This window comes from Amblyomma americanum, chromosome 1, assembly GCF_052857255.1.
Source record: "Amblyomma americanum isolate KBUSLIRL-KWMA chromosome 1, ASM5285725v1, whole genome shotgun sequence".
Taxonomy (NCBI): domain Eukaryota; kingdom Metazoa; phylum Arthropoda; class Arachnida; order Ixodida; family Ixodidae; genus Amblyomma; species Amblyomma americanum.
In genome coordinates, this window is record NC_135497.1 from 376,299,847 (window position 1) to 376,320,413 (window position 20,567).

General features: G+C 46.3%; 1 protein-coding gene across 7 annotated transcripts in view; it reads left to right on the forward strand.

Annotated features, from left to right (window-relative positions):
- roq (RING finger and CCCH-type zinc finger domain-containing protein roquin) overlaps positions 1–20,567 on the forward strand; it is a 157,021-nt gene that overhangs the window by 35,838 nt on the left and 100,616 nt on the right. For all 7 annotated transcript variants that reach the window (XR_013311510.1, XM_077650136.1, XM_077650138.1 and 4 more), the window contains exon 6: positions 5,090–5,375. Coding sequence is in view for 6 of the 7 variants with exons in the window: in XM_077650136.1 (XP_077506262.1) it covers positions 5,090–5,375 (286 nt within the window). In the remaining variant the exon portion in view is untranslated. The remainder of the gene's footprint in view (positions 1–5,089; positions 5,376–20,567) is intronic.

Sequence of the window (20,567 nt, forward strand, 5' to 3'; positions counted from 1 at the left end):
GTAGCTGTCTGTTTGATGATATTTCAAACCTGTCTGCCAAATTTCATCACTCTAAGTTAAAAAATGAAAAAGTTTGTTCCGATCACCTCATCCCCCCTTAAAGGGGACAGCTGCGCTGGCGACGAGTGTAGCAAAAAGCGGATGAACGTTTTGGTCACCGCTAATATGACAGGGATGGAGAAGGTCACACTTTTTATTGTCGGGAAGGCACATAAGCCTCGGTGTTTTAAGAACATTCGAACGCTGCCGACAGAATACGCAGCCAACAGCAAGGCGTGGATGAGGGGCGAGTTGTTTAAGAAATAGCTGCTGAAGTTCTATTTGAGGATGGAGCTAGGCAAACGACAAGTTCTTCTCATTGTAGATAATTGCTCGGCACAACGCCGAGCTGAAAGCCTCAAGGTTATCCTTTCTGCCCGCCAACACGACTGCATGCAGCCTTGCAGCCTATGAATCAGGGTCATCAGAAACATTAAATGTGTCTATAGATGCCACATGCTTGAGCGCATGATTTTGAGCACAGGAAACGAGAAAAGCAGCAGCATCACATTGCTCACAGTAATGCACATGTTGGTGCATGCATGGGAGCAGATCACGCCGTCCACAACTGCGAACTGCTTCCACCAACTGTGGCTTTGCTGCCGGAAGTATGCAAGAAGGTGGTGACGACTGGAGTCAGGAGCCCCTGCCTGCGCCTCTGCGTGCTGTGCTTCAGCACATCAGTTTTGCTGATGGCGTTGAAGTAGACAGTGGTGCAGCAGTGTGCGGTACCCGAAGTGATGAGGACGTTGTCGCTAAAGTTGTTGGGGAGCAGTCTGTCTCAGAAGAGGCAGAAGACTAGGACGACGGAGAGGAACAGGAGCCCGTGTATCCGTCCGCGACAGAAGTAATGGGAGTGCTGAATGTCGCACGCCTTTTCTTAAGCTTTGAAGAGGGGGAAGAAGACTCCCTGTGTCGCATTCGCGCACTGGAAAACAGAGTGACGAATGTAGCCCTTCGAGAAAACAAGCAGAACATAAGTTTTTTCTGGCAAATAAATGTTTTTCATGCCCTCTGGGCTTCAAACGCGTCAATTTTTGCCCAGTTTCTTTATTTCGAATCTTGGTTAATTAGAACTGGCTTGGCGGCCCTGTGGAATTCGAATTAACGAGCTTTTACTGTAGTACGGAGTCCATGTGTTGTTGCCTTTGAGTGGCGTGAGTCAGTCTAGGTGGTTTGAGGTTCGTATGGGGAACATGTTGCTGAAGCATTTTGCGGTGCTAGCTATGACCACTCTACTATGTGACCACTCCATCCACTTTACCCGTGCCTTGTGCCTCGCACTAACTTTCCCAAAAAACATTGCAAAGGTTCTCGGAAAAGGCATGTTTGAGTTCGTAGTCATTCAACATTTGTGCAGCTGAGTGCGGAGGGGAGAAGGGCTGCAGGGACCCTGCATGGGCATCCTGCACGGGCTGCATATTTCAGTGTGTAACTGTTATTGCATGCCAACTAGTGATGATTTTCTACATTACCAGTTGTGTAATCACAATTTAATTTTTTTTGTACAAACGATGCAAGTGATCCTGTAGGCCCATAAAAGCGTGTCTAAAACGGGTTCCACTTAGGCAGATAATATATGAACATGTCACTAGAGTTTTTTTTTTTTTTTTTGATTAATCATCACAAGCTACCTTTGCCATTACAGTCGGTCTCGGATATACCGAATTATTGCTCATATCAAACAGGGGAAGCGATGGTGTAAAGGGTAGAGCTTCCGCCTCTCGTGCTAGAGGACTGAGGCTCGAATCCTGGTGCGTGCAATTCTCCACCGGGTTTGAAAAAAAAAAAAACCTGCTTGTCGATGGAATTGCATAAACGGGCCTGGGGTGCAGCTTGTTCTCGGTGGCCAGAACAGAGAACGCCCTTCCTCACCAGAAGAGTCGAGGTGAGTCGAGGTGTTGCAACAGGGCAAGCGATCCTGTAAAAATCCCACCTATTGCATGGTGCATTGTAACCCGTGCACCTCTTAAGTGGCCGTAATGGCAGGCATGAGAACGTTTGGAGGGCCACTGTTGCTAGGCCAAAAGATAGCCTGTGCGCATAGTTTGTTTCTGAGCTTTGCCGCTCGCCCGTGGCGATGGTAGCTGCTGGCCCGTACATTCTCCGGTCGCCCAAACCCAGCTTCTCACTGCTTTCGGACCCTGACTGGTGTGTCTCTGGGCGTTTATTTTTCCGTTTTAGAAGCAGTCTTTCCGTTCTGTTGGTTCTTTCAGCACGCCAAAACTGGGTGCTCTTCATGAGTTTACAGGCATTTGTGTGATGGGCCACCTCATAAGACTTTGCCGCATTTTTGGCAGTTTTTTTTTTTTGGGTGGGTGGGGGGGAGGCCGTGGGGCTTTTTATAAATTGAAAATTTGTTTTGGTTTTGAGGAGTGGAAATGAGGAATTAACTTTCTCGCATAATTCGGTGGACACTGGAACCATGCTGGAAGGGAAGGGATAAAGGAGGGAGTGAAAGAAGAAAGGAAGAGTAGCGGAGGTCTCCCATATAATTTCGACCACCTGGGGATCTTCATATCTTCATGCACTGACATCCCATAGTACTCTGAACCCGAGCGCAGCGGCAGAGTTTCGAGGGAAGCGACATGCAAAAGGCGCCCGTGGGCTGTGCGATGTCAGTGCATGTTAAAAGATCCCTAGATGGTCGAAATTATACTAGAGACTTCCACTATGGCACCTCTTTATTTCTTTGGATAATTCGGGCATTTCTCCCGCTCCCTTGAACTCTGAATTAATGAGGTTTTATTAGTGATTATGCTATTTTTTGTTGCCAGTCTTGTCATTTCATGGATTTCATTTTGCATGACCACATTGCAGGTTGGGTACTGTTATGCTGTCTAATCAAGTACAGTCAACAACCGAAAATTAAGACGCCTGATTTTTCGGACATGCTTGATTATTCGGACTTTTTCACAGCACCGTGACATGGCCCATAGATGGGCCATGTGTAAGAGTGCCTGAAATATTTCGGATGCACAGCAACTGACTGCTCGATTTTTCGGACCTCGATCGCACTCGCCGCCAGTACCCAAGCCGCCGTATAATGTGTACAGTGGAACCTCATTAATTCAAACTGCAGGAGAGATCGAAAACTTGATCAAACAAAACGAAATTCAAGCTTAAAGGGAGCCTCTGAACTTGCGATGCAGAAATTCTGCGCGAGTCTGTACATTGCACCCGCGTGGTTTCGAATTCGTACTGTTCTTGAATGTCTTCTGCCGCATTAACTTAAACAGTAGTCAGAGTTTGCGGAGCTCATCTCTGCCGAGTCTTTCATCCTAAATACGGAAAGAGTTAGCAGCGAAGCGCATGGGAGGCGTGGAGACTGCGAGCGCGGAAGGAAAAGGTGGTGCATGTGTGGACTTCTTTTTGGAGTTAACATTTTTTTTTTTTGGCCAGTAGGGGCTAGGAAGCAGTATATGGTAATTGCTATGTACATTTATAGGTAGGGCGTCCCCACGACGAAATTTTTTGCCTGGGCCTCATTTTCTTGCTTTACTCCAGTTAATTTGAAAATCCGGTTAACACGAATATTTTTAGCGGTCCCAATGACTTGAATAAATGATTTTTACGGTATGTCTTGGTCCATTAATACTGCATTAAACTCTGTGTCTAAAGCAGCCTGTTAATTCTAACACAAATCAGTTCCACCACTGATCATTCATTGCATAGCTGCCTGTCCAGAGAAGATGTGAAGTCAGTAGTGGCATGACAGCAGTGTCTTCTTGTTTAGGAGGGGTAGTCTACTATAGCAACAGCAACCCAGCTGCATGATCTCTGTAATGGCAATCTGAAAGGTTTACTGTGTTAATTTTTGTGGGTAACCCTTTCAGTGTGATTAATGTATTGGTACATTCTCGCGTTTCCCCCCTAGTTGCGTTGCTGATGTACCCATATGTTCTCCACTCCACTGCGACAGTGGTCTAGTGTATTGAGCATACGCCTTGCATTTGGGAGTCGCAGGGTTTGATACCCAGTAAAGCTGGGTACCCACTGGTGGTACAAGCTGGCTCGGTGCGCGGCTTATCTGGGGTGGAATGCTTGAAAAATGGGCCTTCGACCCCATCTTGTGTTAATGGAAAATACCTCGTGCCATGGCCCTTGATTAAAATTCATCATCATCATCGTTCTCCACTCTGCGTCCAAAAATGTGCCCCGGAACACAAAGCTGGTGGCTCAAGGTGGTCCTGTCATCTGTTGCATCTTTCTAAAAGCTTGTATTATCATCTCCCTCATCTCCCACTGTATTTTCTTTGTCATTTGAAATGCTGGGGAGCTGCTATGCCTGCCCCATCCTCCTGGGGTCGTGGTGGCTTGGTGGACTGTAGCTTTTTAAAGGATTGAAGACTTCTTTGAGTGCACACACCCTTATGCTTGCAATTCTTTGTTCAAACATTTATGCTGGAGTACAAGGGTGATTCTGCCCTCTGTTGTTACTTTGTAGGTGGTTTCATCAGTGGCTGTGTTACTCATAACTGCTGTGTTCCCCAAGACCTCTGTGTTCAGCTAAAATAACAGGCTGTGTTCGTTCGCTGATACTCCTACACCGAGAGTGTGTCACTCCCGTAAAAACCCTGTACTAGAAGGGTTAAGCCACGTGTGGCCCAACCACTGCTGAGGTACAGCGAATCGAATGTGTGGTAGCATCACTAACATTCTCGAAACAACTGTTAGTAGCTTTTGATGATATTTTCTGCCCGTATTTGCCTGTTTTTTTAGTGTCCTCTGCATCATGATTCTGTGCACTTGGTTGCAGCATAGCGAAAAGAAATTGTCAGGCGTAGCAAGTTGTCTACCTCATTGCTTCGATGGCCGAGTGCTGTTGCAGAAGAATGGTCAGTTGGGCGAGTTGGATGTAGTTCATTTTGGCGGTAAAATTCAGCGCGAGCGGACGAAGGACACAGATTGTTTTGTTTTGTTTTGTCGGGGTTTCATAACTACTAGAGCCTCCGGCTTTATAGCAGAGGGAGTCATCATAACAGGTTGTAGGAGGTTCTGTGAATCAAGGGGGTGCACACTAAGCCTCAACTCTTCATCACGGGTGCAGATGGCGCTGCACCAACCTGGGAGGAGCTGAGTCGGTGTGTGCTGGCAGCACGCGCCTGCCTGCAGGGACTGGTGGCCTTCCTAGGGGCCTTTGGTGGCCGCCGGGCAAATGGAGGGACACCCTCGTCACCCGGCAGGGGTGGCCGGGCAGACGGTGGCAGTCCCTGTCATGCCTCTGGGGGTGGCCCGCGCTACAAGACGAGCCTGTGTCGCGATGTGATCCAGCGTGGCTCATGCCCCCGAGGTGCCCACTGCACCTTCGCCCACTCCCAGGAGGAGATGGACAGGTGAGGGCTGCGCTACTGGGCTGCATGCTGCAGCTGTTGTTGTGGGGATGTGCATGTGGCTAACTCTTGTTTGAATTCAGTAGCTTAGTGTTTAGCTTATTTCCACCTGTCATGCATATTGTTCTGTAGAAGAGACACTTGCCGTGTTTACTCACATAATGCTTGCACCCCCCACCTTGGCTACCTAAAACTAGAATTTTTTTTTTCCCTCGCATAATCATCGCACCCCCGAAATTACTGCTGCGAGAATCGTCTGCGCGTGGTAGCGAGTGCAATCTTTCAAGTGCTACCGAAACTAATTGGGCCGGTTAGGCGCGTGCGCTGCTAGGCGGCGTGAGCATGCTGACCGATCACCCCAAGACCACTTAGTGTGGGACGACGATGAAGGAAGAAGCCGATGAAGCAGCGACCAGTGATGGCAGTGATGACGCGCACTCTGGTTAGAACTATCTATCCGGTGTGCTGTACCATCAAACATGAGTAGTAATGCTGAAGTTGCGAGCTGCTAGCCTCGGCAAATAGTGCTTTTGCAGTTCGTGTAAATGTCGTCTCTACTTTTATTACGAAGGTAAGTCCTGCTTGAAGGTAATGTTTTGGTTATCTTTACAATAGCTTGCTTGAGAATCAAAATTCAGAGCCTATTTGAACTTGCTTTTAGCACTCCAAAACATTTGTTAAAAAATTTTCCCCGTGTAATTATCGCACCCCCAACTTCATATCGATTTTTCGCAAAAAAAAAAGTGTAAACATTATGCGAGTAAATATGCTAGTTTGAAGTTTGACACTTGGCCAGACAGCCACAAGGATACTTTGCTGAACCACTTTTCATTTGCCATTTTTTAGACAGTAGGAAACAATTTGTGGCTATATTGAAAACTAAAAGACATGTGAGAAAGAATTACAGTCAACTAAGCTTGTCTGGATACATTCGATCCCGGATATATATAATTATTGTTTATATCGAATAGTCAAATGTCCTCTTGAAAATCTTATGCAAAGTTATAGCACTATTGTTCGCACTTATCTAACTCGTGTTGGGCGGGATATTCGATTCTTCGAACTGTGCGCCATGCCCCTACAAGTGGCGTTTCTCCTAATAGCACTTCCGAAATAGCTTTTCGTGTGCGGAGCTGGGACGGCTTTGTGGCCTTGAACATCTGTCGGCAGCACTAGCCCTGTAAAGCTGCGTCACAAGGTGAATGAAGGGTGTGTTTGAGGGTAGCCTTCAGCCTTGTACTCATTTTCCATGAGACACAGCTGTCACGCAGAAAAGCCAGCATTTGGTACATCGCTTGTCATGCGGTGAAGCCAGCCTAGCTGACAGAGAGCTAACTGCGACCCTCGCGTGGCATGCTTTGTTTCCGGAAGAGTTGCAAAGACCAACGTTACCTTAGTTTTAATGAGATTATTCTATTTGTAGTGTACTGGTAACAGGATTAGACCTCTTATGATAGGTGGTGGCTGGTTCCAACTTCTCGGATAAGAACAATGTGAGACCATTTGACTGGTTTCCCAGGGGACTCTATGCATAGAAAATTCGCTTATGGTGAACTGTTATGCGTGTCCTTCGATTAAGGTGAACTTTCGCAGTGACCGCGAACCACGGTGACCTTGCGCAACGGCACTCACGGGCCGTCCGAGGGGCACTGTAAAAAAAAAAAAAAATTTTGTATAATTGCTGTGTAAGCGCACTCCCAGCAGATACGCACCTTCCCGCAAAGCTGTGGGGAAGCGGTCTTATAAGATTGTGCTGCCTTGTGGGGAAGCTGTGGGGATTAAGCAGGGAATTATTGTGCCTGCATGGTCAAATCTCGGCATTGCACCCATGTGTCCTGCGCTGTGCTTCCCATAGACTAAAAGGTGTGTATGTGCAAAGTAGATCCGATGGTTGGCTTGGGGCTTAAAAATTCTGGGGCCACATTTTTTCAGATGACGCGGTGTCGCATCACTCATTTTTTGGTGCTGAGATGGCCAGATATTGGTGTCGTGCACGTTGCCTTCCGGTGTTCAGAAAGGCGCGTGGTGTGCGTGCTCGTGGAGTTGGTAACAGCTATGCTGCAGTAGGAGTGGGGTAAGAGAGAGATGCACGGCTACCCTGCTGGTCATCTTCGAAGTGCTCAAAGTAGGATGGAAAGCAAACGTCGAATGCACACGCAAACAGCAGCCGCTGTGGGATGCAGTAAGAAAAAAAAAAGAATGAAAACCGAAAACTTGGTCAGTACCATTCTTAAGTAGGAAATATGAACTTTTTTTTCCATGCCCTCAGTCTTCACCTCACTTCATGCATAGCGCAATAACTGCTCTGTCTGTAATTATCCTCACTATGAAAGGCTATAGTGTTCACTTTTCATTTAACATATATATGGACACACCTAGAATGCTTACATATCTTTTATTATGGGAACTTCTGCTAATACAAACTTCCGATAAGACAAACAGATTGTCTAGTCACATGGAGGAAACTTTACAGAAATATTCGCTTGAGACGAATACTTTGAGATTTTGAATAGCAGATATTCGTTTCAAATTAAACATCAAATACTTTATTATTAGCTTTGTGCGAATATTTGAAATTTCAAATATGAATCGACTATGTATGATATTTGGCTCACATCCATATTCGTGAAATTGATATTCGAGAATTTCTGAATGTTCAAAAATTCCCGAATATTCGCCAACAATCGTATACCGCGTGGACTTTCATAAATTTAAGTGCCGCAAAACCACAATATTTGGGGAAATTATCAGACGATTGAGCTTAAAGGGCTAAGAAAATGCTAAGAAGGTCATGTTCGTTTTCTTCTCAGTCATTTATCGTGTGGACCAATCGCGTTCGGTCGCTGCTAGGCTCACCTTGTGTGAAATCCCGCAAGTGGGCTTCCTCACGTATGACACCTGATGAGAAGGAGATGCCTGAATGCCCACATCTATGGCACTTGTCCTGTCGCCTTCATAACTCTCCTAGCCTGAGCTCCGCCATCTTGTTTTGGTCAACTATGATGTGCAGGAGGGCCCCTTGCCGAATTTTGCATGACGCTTCTGAAGTGGCAAGTTGAGGGTTACAACAGGGCAAGCAATCGTGTAAAAATCCTGCCTATTTTGCATGGCGCACTGTAACCCGCACACCCCGTAAGTGGGTGTAAAGGCACCTGTCACAATGATTGAAGGGCCCCTGTCGCTAGGCCAAAAAATAGCCTGGCCAAATAGTTTTGATTTCTGAGCTTCACATTCGACGGTCAATCAAACCCTGCTCCACGCCACTTTCAGATGCCATCTGGTGCATTGATGGTCATTTCTTTTTCCTTTTTAAAAGCAGTCTCATCATTCTGATGCAATGTGCATTCGCCTAGCTTACTACATCTACGTTCTTCCAGCACGCCGAAATTGCATGGTCATCACGGGCTTGGAGCCTCCTCATATGGCTTCACCGCATTTTCGCTTTTTCAGTAGTATTTTTTTTGAGGGGGGACGCTGCGCATTTTATAAATCTACCTTCGGATAAATCTGGCCATGTCTTCCTGTTCCTTGAACTCCGCATTAATGATGTCTCACTAGCCATCATGTTATTTTCAGTTGCCGCTCTTGTAATTTTATCGATTTCATTTTGCATGATCACATAACAGGTTGGATACTATAATGCTGTCTAATCAAGTATCATACATTTCTGTGCATGTCACAATTTTTTTTTTTGTAGTACTGAGTCGGTCTAGTTTTATTTCTGAGTTGCAAAGACCATGCATTATGTTGAAAAAATTATGAGTGATAGCATTTGCCTGTGTATCATTTTCTGAATATTTTTTTCATACTGAGGAGATATTTGATATTTGAAGCCATTTTTTTCTTCATATTTGCATTCGATTCGCAATTAGGAAATTTCAGTACTTGCACACACTTATTTATTCTTTGACTTTGAATATTCACACAAGTCTACAGTAAACCATTTTTACTCGAAGTCACAAAAACTGAGATGGAGTTGGGAATGTGGAGGTTTGGGATAAGTGAAGTGCCAGAAATTTCATTGTACTGGCCGTGCATTTCATAAAAGGCTTCTGTCGAGCTTTATTTTGAATTGCACGCTCTTTTATGCAAACTTAGCACTTGTTAATGCGGTAGCATTAGTGGCTGCGATGAGTGATTTCAGTGATCTGCGCGTGGTCCTTCTGCATCACACAAACAGAAAAACCCACGAAAAAAAAAAATATACCACTTGTTGGATTCGTACCCAGGAGTTTGTTGCGGGAAGCGAGTACAGACCCTCATGGCCATGACGAGTGTCATGTTACTTGATGGATAGAGGTGAACGTAGTTTGTGCGGCAAGGTAACAGCATTGGTGGCGTGAGTGAACAGAAGGTGGATGACGTATACAAACTCCGCCTCTGTTGACGTCGTGGAAAGCTACCGCACACTCCCCTATGAAACCTCAGCATGTCGCCAGTCGCATCGGCCTCACGCCAAACGTGGATCAGGCAAAATGGGCAATGTCTTGGCGTGTCTTAAACAGTGTCTTAAACACGCCACTTATGAATAAAAGCAACAAAAGAAGAAGAATGGTGCGGTGTGAAAAAGACTGGTGGCAGTGGGGGCAGTGGGGCAAGAGTGAATTACACAGTGTTTGCAATGCCCAACAAAAGGGGTTTGCAGGGTTTTGAAAAATAGCCGAGCAGTGATTAATGTGGTCAACTGCTTGCTAGCGCATTCAAACTTTGCTCTTGCATGACCTGTCATATTTAATTAAAGGGTTCCTTGTAGCGGCATGACAGCACAAGAAACACAACCGACGAATAATGCATGCGCATTGAGCGCATTATGGTGCTAATAATGTGACTTGCAGCAGCACCTTCGCCACGGCTCATTGTGGTGTCACCCTTGAGGTGGGGGGAGGAGGGGGTCGGTGACTATAATATTGTGAGAGTCCAGTTGCGGCCAGAATAACATGGAGCATGCTTTGGTGTTCGAGCTCTTCCCTCACATTGCCATGAAGGAATAGGAAGGTGTCACGAATGTGCACTAGCTGCGTTTGCTCCCAGACACCCTTAGAGGGTAGTGGGAGCGAGGGCGTCTCTCTTTAAGCGGTATTCACACGGGGGACCTCGGCGCGGAGGGACGGGGAGACGAGGCGCGCTACGTCACCGGCCGGCCAAACCCCTCCCCCGCTCCCAAATTTAGTATTCACACGGGCAGCGGGGAGCCGCCGCGGGGGATCTAGACGCGCGAAGCGGCCGGGCGGCGTGGGAGGGGTTAAAGAAAGGGCCGGACGGCCGGTTTTGCTGTTCTTTGAAGACAGCGAAGGCTAAAAAAAAAAAATAAAGATTGAAGGGAGATAAGAGGGAAAAGAAACCGAAAAAGGGAAACAAACAGACAGTTCCCAGCACCGGAGCTGAATACACGTCGAACTTTCTGGCGCTAGAGGATCCAGAGCAGGAAATGGACGTCGCAAAAAGGCGCAAGTACGTGTTGTTGGCGGCTCTACTTGAAACCGAGGATGACGACGATCTTTTCAAGAAAAAGCGGCGGTGCTGGGTGAAGCCATGGATGCAAGAAAAGTCCCTTGGTGTGCAGCACAGTCTGTATAACACGCTCCGTGAAGATGACCCGGACGAATACCAGAAACTGCTTCGTGTGCCGCATGAAGTTTTCTTGTGGATGCTGGAACGCATCAGACACCGGATTATTATTATTATTTTTTTTACAACAAAAGCCGCCATCTGGGTTTACCATGCTCAAGGAGCGGGGCTGTGCTGATCTGAGGAGGGAAAATGCCGACAGTCGAGGGGGGAAAAATTAGACGAAAAAAAGAGATGCGTGAAAGATAGAAGAGAAGAAACTCTGAGAAGATGCAGACAAACACAAAGACGACGTATGCCACAAAACGCATCTTGCTCTAACCAGTTCATAAATATTGGACTTCAAAAATGTTTTTATTAGTGCACGCATTCCTCTTCGTCCAACGTGCGCAAAATCCACGGCAAGAAGTAATACAGCTCCGTCGACAGCGGAGCGCCACTCACAGCGACCCCAACGCGCGCCCTGCCAAGTGCCGCCTTATCTCCCGGGGACGCGGGGACTGAACGTAGCGGCCGAGCGAACGGTCCCCTCCCCCGTCGGCGGCGGCCGCCGGACCAAAACCGGAAACTGCGTCGCCGCGAGCACCCTCGAAGGCGTGACGTGTACGCAGCCGCCGTCAGTTCGGGAGGGATTCCATCCCCCGTGTGAATACCCCTTTAGGAGATGCCCTCAACTCAGCTTGGCAAGCTCAGCCAGGAACCACCTACCAGGTGAGAAAGAGGGGTGGTGTTTGGTGCCCAGCTTTCGATTGTCGCAAGCCACGGAGTGGGTTGGTGTCAAAGGTTCACAAACAAAACAAGCTTTATGCAGCAAAGAGACCGTACAGAGGAATTCTAATCACTCGTAACAACATTTACAAAGTGATTTACAAACAGTGCAACACATGAAAAGTAACACTGCAGAGAGGCTGCAGTACAAAGAAAGGTCTTGATACAACTGTGCATTAACACATGACAGAGGCAAACACATAAACACAATTTGTTCACTGTGCTCTGCATCAGTCCGACGACCAGAGGATCACGATGTGCATGTCTCGAAGACTGGTGCACGCTCCCTTGCTGGTCCTTGGCTTGGTGTCGGAGGTGTTGACCTGGGAGTCATAGCTAGAACTACGGCGCAGGCTGACCAGCGGCACTAAACGTCCTTTATATATAGGCGTACCACGTCTGTTTGTAACTTAGTGCCAAGGCAAGCGCGGCACATGCACATAGTGTAGGTGGTACAACCGCTCTCTCACCTTCCTGCTGAGGCTCGCATCGCCATTGGTCAGGTGAGGATAGAGACTTCCAAAAAGCTTGAGTCACTTCTTACCGACCCAGCACCACCATGCATGATGGAAGTAGGGAGGGCATGACTTGACACACTCAAGGTTACGTGTTCTCCGTCCGCAGTGAGTGAAATTTTCTCGAAGCTTCTCGTATCATTTATGGTGCACACGGCGAGATTCCATTTGCACTGCGCCGGCAGTCCAAAGTCGTGCTAATTTTTATGACAGAAGGTTTGCTACATTTATGCACAAGCAGCACTTATTTGTGTATCAAACTCTGCTCAATTTTTGCTCGTTAAAGCGTGAAAGGAATTTGGTCATTGAAGCATGCTCCATATTTTTTGCAACTCCATTGTACATCCAGAGCACACCTGACAGGAGATTTGAATTGCCAGTGGTAGTGTTTGAACCTAACAAGAGGGGCTAATGTATTGTTTTTGGTGTGGATCTGGACATATTTTGCAAAGGAAAATTTCATACATACTTGCTGCAAAGAAATTGGAAGTAAACCAGCATTGAAATTTTCTTCACTGAGCTCATGACTGAGGTCCTTCTTCCCGTGGTTTCAATAAAAATGCAGATTTTAGCATTTTTTCGAAATTCTGTGTTAGGAGCCACATAATTTTTTGTGATGTGTTTGTATGCATCAGTAGAAATGGTAGAATGATGGCAATTTGATTATTTTAACCATGAGAACTCTCTTGAAACATAGAACCTGGTAACGAACGAAGTTGTGCTGGTGCCTTGACATGCTTGCTCCCCTATCCGCTCAAGCAAGCTGGCGCTGTGATTCTGGCAGCAACGTGCTCACATGCTTCTCTATGGGATTAGCCACGATACTGGCAGCTGTCAAAATCAGTATTGCTGTATTTGCAGAAATATAGCTCTCATTTTTTTCCTCAAATCTGCTTTAGAAAGCACTTGTTATTATATTTGGAATTGGACTAAAATTTTTTTTTCGCTGTTCTTTTGAGATACCCACAGCGAGCTCGCCCACCAGGCTTCTGAGATGCGAGGAAAAGCAAACTTCTTGACAACTGGCTGGTCCTTAAGGGTAATGGAGTGGATTGCAAGAGAAGGCAGGCGTAGCAGGGGGCGGCAGAAGGTTAGGTGGGCGGATGAGATTAGGAAGTTTGCAGGCATAGGGTGGGCGCAACTGGCAAAGGACAGGGTTAATTGGAGAGACATGGGAGAGGCCTTTGCCCTGCAGTGGGCGTAGCCAGGCTGATGATGATGGCTGCTGCTGCTCGAAAGGCTGTATGCGTTAATGCGTGGGAGGCTTCCCGTGGAATATTGTAGATTCTTTGTTTCTAGTTTGCGGAATGAAGTTTTCCGCTGCAGAAAATTATGGGCATTACTCGTGCCATGACACACCAGACCGACTGATGAGGAGAAGGATGCGAGTACCACTAGCACTTAGCAGACATGTGCAAGAATTGAGCAAGGTTTTACTAAGCAGTAGTACTCTGCATTTTTTTTTCTTCCTTTGCTATTTAGCAAAAAGTTACCCTCTCAAGAAATGCGATACAGAAAGTAAGTTGTAAGTGATAGTGACGCATGAACTTGGAATGGAGAACAGCCCCAGACATTGCAGAAGCTTCGTAGTGTGACTGTGTTCATTCTAGAGTAACCTGCTTGTGTCTTGCATAGCAAACAAAGTGGCAGACTCCATGCAGGCAGTGATAAAATAGAAGAAAAAAAAGTCACTGATGATCAGTGCAATTCATGTGGCAGATTATGTGTTAGCATTAGGGTTCCCTCTTGACGGGTGGCGTGATCCAGTTCATCAATCACCATGTGGCACGCCATATCCCTTATCCACTTGCCCCATCCAGTCCAGCAATCAGTGTGCCACGTCATTACCCCTCACCACTCTCCCCACCTCTCCACTCTGGCGACTGCGGTTTCTTTTTTGTCACCGGTCACCTCCCACCAGCTCGTCCTCTCTCCGCTTTCCCACTGCCCTCTCCCTGTGTTCTTTTCTTCCCTCTTCCTCTGGACAATTCCCTCTCTCCACTTTGCCTCCTTTCCCCTGAGGCTGAACATGCTGCCAACGCTGGAACTTTTTGTGGTAATGGCAGTTCTGATGGTAGCGCATTGAAAATTACCCCTGTCTTAGTGAAGCATTTTCCTGATACATAGAAAAGCCAAGAGCAAACAAGAAAGGTGTCCATTAGCACACATGGTACAGTTTCATATGTATGACATGCACGCTGAGGGCCATGTGATTTTGCCAGGGTCATGTTCAGGGGTATGGCTGCATTCATTGAAAGCATGAGTCCCCGCAGGGGGGCGTCTGCAGCTTGCAGGCGTCGGTGAGTGGCGACACCGCGGGTTCCCGAGCATCCGCAGGGACATCCTTGCAGGGGGATGATGGTGAACCGTGCATCACCACGGACCCGAGCACCCGCGCTTCGCCGTGCGTGGCATCGCCGTGTCCGGGGAAAGGGGGATCCTGGTGGTTGAGTCGAGGCCGAGCGTTTGGACCTTTAAGGCCCCTCAGTGGAGGCAACACACCACTTTGGCCCCAGCTTCCTGTAGACGGCACCTCCGGCCTGACCCGACCGGGGGAAATCGGCAGTCAACTTTTCCTATCCTCCCCTCTATCTTTCACTTTCCTACCCCTTTCTCACAACTATCCTGTCTCCTACTAACTTCTCGGTTTTTTTCACTTTTCATAGGCGGCGAGGGTTAACCTTGTGTGGCCAACCACCCTGAGTTGCGTCATATTTGGTTATAGCAGTGGTGTACAGCTGGCGTCGGCAGGGCTTGTTTTCAAGTTCCTGTCCTGTCCCCTTGTTGGGCTCCATGGTGGGTGGCTGGCACCATGGCCGAAGAACACAATTTTTTATGGCTACCTCCTTTCTTTCAAATGATCGTCCTCTAAAAAGAGGGCGGACCGATGTAACCTCACAATTTTTCAACAAAAAGAAGACAACTTTCCCAAAGTACCATATTGTGCAGAGTGAACGAAAAGAAAATCCAGCTAGACTAATATCCCCATTCATAGTTTCAAAAGTTCTCACAGATTCATTAGGTCCGAAGTACAAAGTAACAAAACTGGCTAGTGGAGACCTCCTGCTAGAACTTGTTGACATATTCAAATTTCAAAACTGGCAGACATTGAAACTTTCGGTGACATCCCTGTGTCTGTAACACACCATAGATCGCTAAACGCTGTACGTGGTGTCATCTCCGATAACGACTTTTTGAACCTGACAGAAGAGGAAATGCTGGAAGGACTGTCCGAACAAAATGTAACCAATGTATATAAAATAAAAATACGCAAAGAAAACAAAGAAATTCTAACGAAACACCTGGTACTGACCTTTGCTTCCTGCACCCTGCCCGAATCCATCCAGGTAGGGTACGCAAAAATATCCGTCCGACCATATATCCCTAACCCCAGACGCTGCTTCAAATGCCAAAGGTTTGGCCACGGCTCCCAAAGCTGTCGCGGCCGCGATACATGTGCCAAATGTGCCTCCAATGACCATAAATCCGAAGACTGCAATGCTGCACCACGCTGTGCAAACTGTGAAGGCGATCACGCCGCCTATTCAAGATCGTGACCTGCATGGAAAAAAGAAAAGGAAATTATTACCATCAAGACCAAAGAGAATGTTACATTTAAAGAGGCAAGACAGCGTTACGCAATGACTCGGAGCACATTTTCTTTCAACGCACATACAAACTTTGCCGATGTGGTGTGTGGGCGCGGCACACCGCAGCGGCTTTCGGCACCTGCCCAGCTCACACTTAAGTGAGGTTGAGGCAGGGCCATCCGTACCCCTGGCAGATGCAGCGAGAGCTGCTATGCCACCCCCACAAACGGGCCCGTCGGCCTCCAAGTCGGCAGCCCGCAAGGCTTCCGCCATTCGGGAGAAGTCCACCACCCCCCTACCTGCGGGTTCCCCACGGATCTCCAGCGCCTCCACTGAGGCGATGGATACAACTCAGAGCTCACCTCGGCCGCAACAACGGCGGGGCTCCCTTGATCGCAAAAAAGAAAAAACCTTAATAACGGGCCCTCAGCAAGGAGGGTCCTAAGGTCTCAATACAATCTCCCCCAAAATCATCATGGCGTTCCTTATCCACTGGAACTGCCGTGGAATTCTAAATAACTATAGTGACGCAACAGATATCCTGAACTCTCTATCTCCTGTAGCACTATGTCTGCAGGAGACCAACTTGGGACCTTCTCATAAAAATATTTTTAAAAAGTATAAAGTCTTTCGCTGTGTCTGTGAGCAAGCAATAGGCTCTCTGGAGGCGTTGCTGTTGTAGTTCAGAGCGGCGTCGCAACTTATGAATTAAAGCTCCAGACGAACTATGAAGCTGTTGCAGTCACCGTCCTAAGCTTTAAAACTATTACTGTATGCTCTATATACCTTCCACCACATCTCACTACACTACAAGGTCTAGAGGAGCTTTTTAGGCAGCTACCAGAGCCATATCTGGTAGTCGGGAATTTTAACGCGCACTCCTCGTTTTGGGGGAGTGAACAGACAGACACTAGAGGTCGGATTTTAGAAGATTTTATTCTGTGCAACAACGTCTGCTTGCTCAATACAGGCAAACCTACATATTGCTCTTCATCCTCAGGTAAAATGAGTTGCATAGACTTGTCTTCTAGCTCTCCATCCGTTTTTATTGTTTTAAGTGGGATATACTTGATAACCCGTACGGAAGCGATCACTTTCCAGTAGTAATTAACTGTGCTACACCACCTCCAATAATCCCAACAAAACCACGCCATTGGAAGATGCACTTAGCGGACTGGCCACTATTTCAAGAAAAGGCCTGTCTGGAGAAAATTTTTTCTGATAATCTTAGCGTTGACGAACTAAGTGAAAATTTTACAACATGTATCATTGCGGCTGCACGTCTAGCCATTCCTCAATCGTCAGGATTTCTACGGCAAAATAATAAGCTCTGGTACACACAAGAGTGCAGAGAAGCAAAAAAGAAACAAAACAAAGCCTGGGGAACTTTCCGAAGGTACCCCACACATGACAACCTCATAAATTTTAAAAAGGCGAGAGCAAAAACACGGTACATACGTCGCAATGCTGAAAAAACTTCATGGAAAAACTATGTGTCGTCCATAAATAGTTCAGTTATATCGAAACAAATGTGGGAGCAAGTCCGCAAACTTATTGGCAGCTTTACTCCTTTCACAATTCCTTTCCTAACAGCTCCGGATACACAAACAAGCATTAGCGAACAGGCCGACAAACTAGGGGAACACTTCGCCACAGTTTCTAGCTCCTCACACTACACCTAATCATTTTTAAAGCACAAGAACACAATTGAAAAACAACGACTGCCGACAAGTGGCAGCGCAAATGAACGTTACAATAAATTAGTTACACTACAAGAAATCCGTACAGTACTTTCGGCTGGCAAACAGACAGCACCAGGCCCCTGTGAAATCCATTATGAAATGCTTGCTCACCTCTCCGAAGATGCTGTGGAAGCTCTTCTAAAATTCTTCAATAAAATATGGCAGTCCGGAAAAATGCCAGATGCGTGGAAAAATGCCGTGGTTGTTCCATTCCTAAAATCTGGAAAACCGCCAACTTCGGCTGGTAGTTACAGGCCAATAGCACTTACGAGTTGTCTTGCTAAAAGTTTTGAAAGTGTGCTAAATATTAGGTTAATGTTCATCCTTGAATCGCAAAAACTTCTTGATATCCACCAATGTGGTTTTAAAAAAGCATGCTGTACAAATGACCATCTCGTTCGTTTTGAAAACACAGTCCGTGAAGCATTCATACACAAGCAGCACTGTCTAGCAGTATGATACCACCTGGAGGTATGGGATTCTTCGTGACCTCGCGAATCTAGGTATCCGTGGCAGGATGCTGAACTGCCTAAAAGACTTTTTTTCTGACCGTTCCTTTCGCGTACGTCTAGGCTACACACTTTCGAAAGAATTCATCCAAGAAAACGGCGTACCGCAGGGGTGTATTCTAAGTACCACACTCTTTATTGTGAAAATGAACACAATATCGCGAATAATTCCGAAGAAAATCATGTACTATTCCGTATATGTTGACGACCTTCAAATTTCGTGCACATCTTCCAGCTTATCAACATGCGAAAGACAGGTACAACTTACAATAACAAACTAGCGACTTGGGCAGACCAAAATGGATTTAAGTTCTCTCCACAAAAAACAGTTTCTGTCATTTTCTCATTGAAAAGAGGCTTGCAGATTGATCCCACCCTGCACTGGAATGGAAGTGTTCTACAAGTAAAACAAGAGCATAAATTCCTAGGCATAACTTTTGACCAAAAGCTCACATTCTTACCCCACATAAACACCCTCAAAAAGAAAGCTTCTCGATCTCTAAATATACTGAACGTACTCTCACGGAAACACTGGGGGTCCGACAAGTTATGCCTTTTACAGATCTACCGCTCCGTAGTACGGTCCACTTTGGACTATGGATGCATTGTTTATGGGTCTGCAAGACCATCATACCTCAAAAAACGGGATCCCGTACATAACCTGGGTCTTCGTATATCAACTGGTGAATTACAGAACATCCCCCATAAATAGCCTATATGTAGAAACAAATGAACCATCTCTTGCAAACAGAAGAGCAATACTTACCTGTGCATATGTACTAAAAATAAGATCCTTACCAAAACACCTTTGTTACCCCATAGTTACCAAGTGCACATCAAGAAGACTGTTCAATAATAAACCACAATCGATCAAACCTTTGTTACTACGTTTTGAAGATGCATGTCATGAACTCGGAATACTAGATGCTCTACCAAAAATTGCCCCGAGGCACGACCCATTGCCTTCATGATACTGTCTTCCTGCTGCTTGTGACTTCACGCTAACGCAGTTTCGTAAAAAACAAACGCCACATGAACATCTACTACAAGAATACTTGGCTTTGAAAGAGAAATATTCAAGCTACATGTTCCCCGCCGCGGTGGCTCAGTGGTTAGGGCGCTCGACTACTGATCCGGAGTTCCCGGGCTCGAACCCGACAGCGGCGGCTGCGTTTTTATGGAGGAAAAACGCTGAGGCACCCATGTGCTGTGCGATGTCAGTGCACGTTAATGATCCCCAGGTCGTCGAAATTATTCCGGAGCCCTCCACTACGGCACCTCTCTTCCTTTCTTCTTTCATTCCCTCCTTTACCCTTCCCTTAGGGCGCGCAGTTCAGGTGTCCAATGATATATGAGACAGATACTGCACCATTTCCTTTCCCCCCCAAAACCAATTATTATTATTAAGCTACATGGAGTTTTACACAGATGGCTCTAAAACAGCGATGCACGTTGGAAGTGCCGTAGTACAAGGGAAATGGGAAAAAATAGTAAGATTGCCAAGTTATGTATCAAACTTTACTGCCGAATGTTACGCAGTGTGTATGGCTGTGGACAAAATAGTACATGAGAACATCGAAAAGAGTATAATATACATAGATTCCCTCAGCCTACTCACAGCGCTGCAGTCAAGAAATGCAGTTGAACCCTTAGTAGGCCACATCAGACACAGCACAGAAAAAGTCGCAACACAAGGACATATGATAAGGTTCTGCTGGGTCCCGAGCCACTTCGGCATAGAGGGTAATGAGAGAGCAGACTCAGCAGCAGTAAAAGCTCAAAATGGTGAAATAAAAAATGTGAGCATACCCTTTAAAGACTGCATGAATTTCATACATAACAAATTAAAGAACAAATGGCAGAAAGAGTGGGATAATGAACTGAACAACAAATTGCAGTTCATAAAGCCCACCATGGGGGAATGGAAGTCATGTAGACACCAGGAACGTTTCACTGAAGTTACCTTATGTCGCCTTCGCATAGAACACACACACTTGATTCACAACTACTTACTTACAAAAGAAGCCAAGCCCGTTTGTGAAAGATGCGGCGACGAGCTCACACTAAACCATATCTTATTTACATGTTCATACCTAGAAAAGCTAAGAAGTATTTTAGTCAATTTTATAATCAATGCATTCATTTCACCCAGAACTACTCCTGAGTGATAATGCAATTGTTGACATTTCTGATGTTTTTAACTTTTTACGAGAGGTTGGTTGTCTTAATGAACTGTGAATGCTTCACTTTTATGTTATACACCTCAGCCACTTTCTCATTCCTGAGAAGAATGCTGAGTTGTGTATTTCATTGGTTGGGGGCCTCGACATCCTTCCTCTGCAAAGGATGGCCGCTGAGGTTGCCTGACCTTTTTTAAAGCTTTTACCATGGACCATTTCGGAAAATTCTGCCTTTAGGTCCTTTACACCACCGCTTCATTTCTGTCATATAAAATTCCGTACAAGACAATTTTCTACACCTTGTGTTTGGCGCATGATGGCCT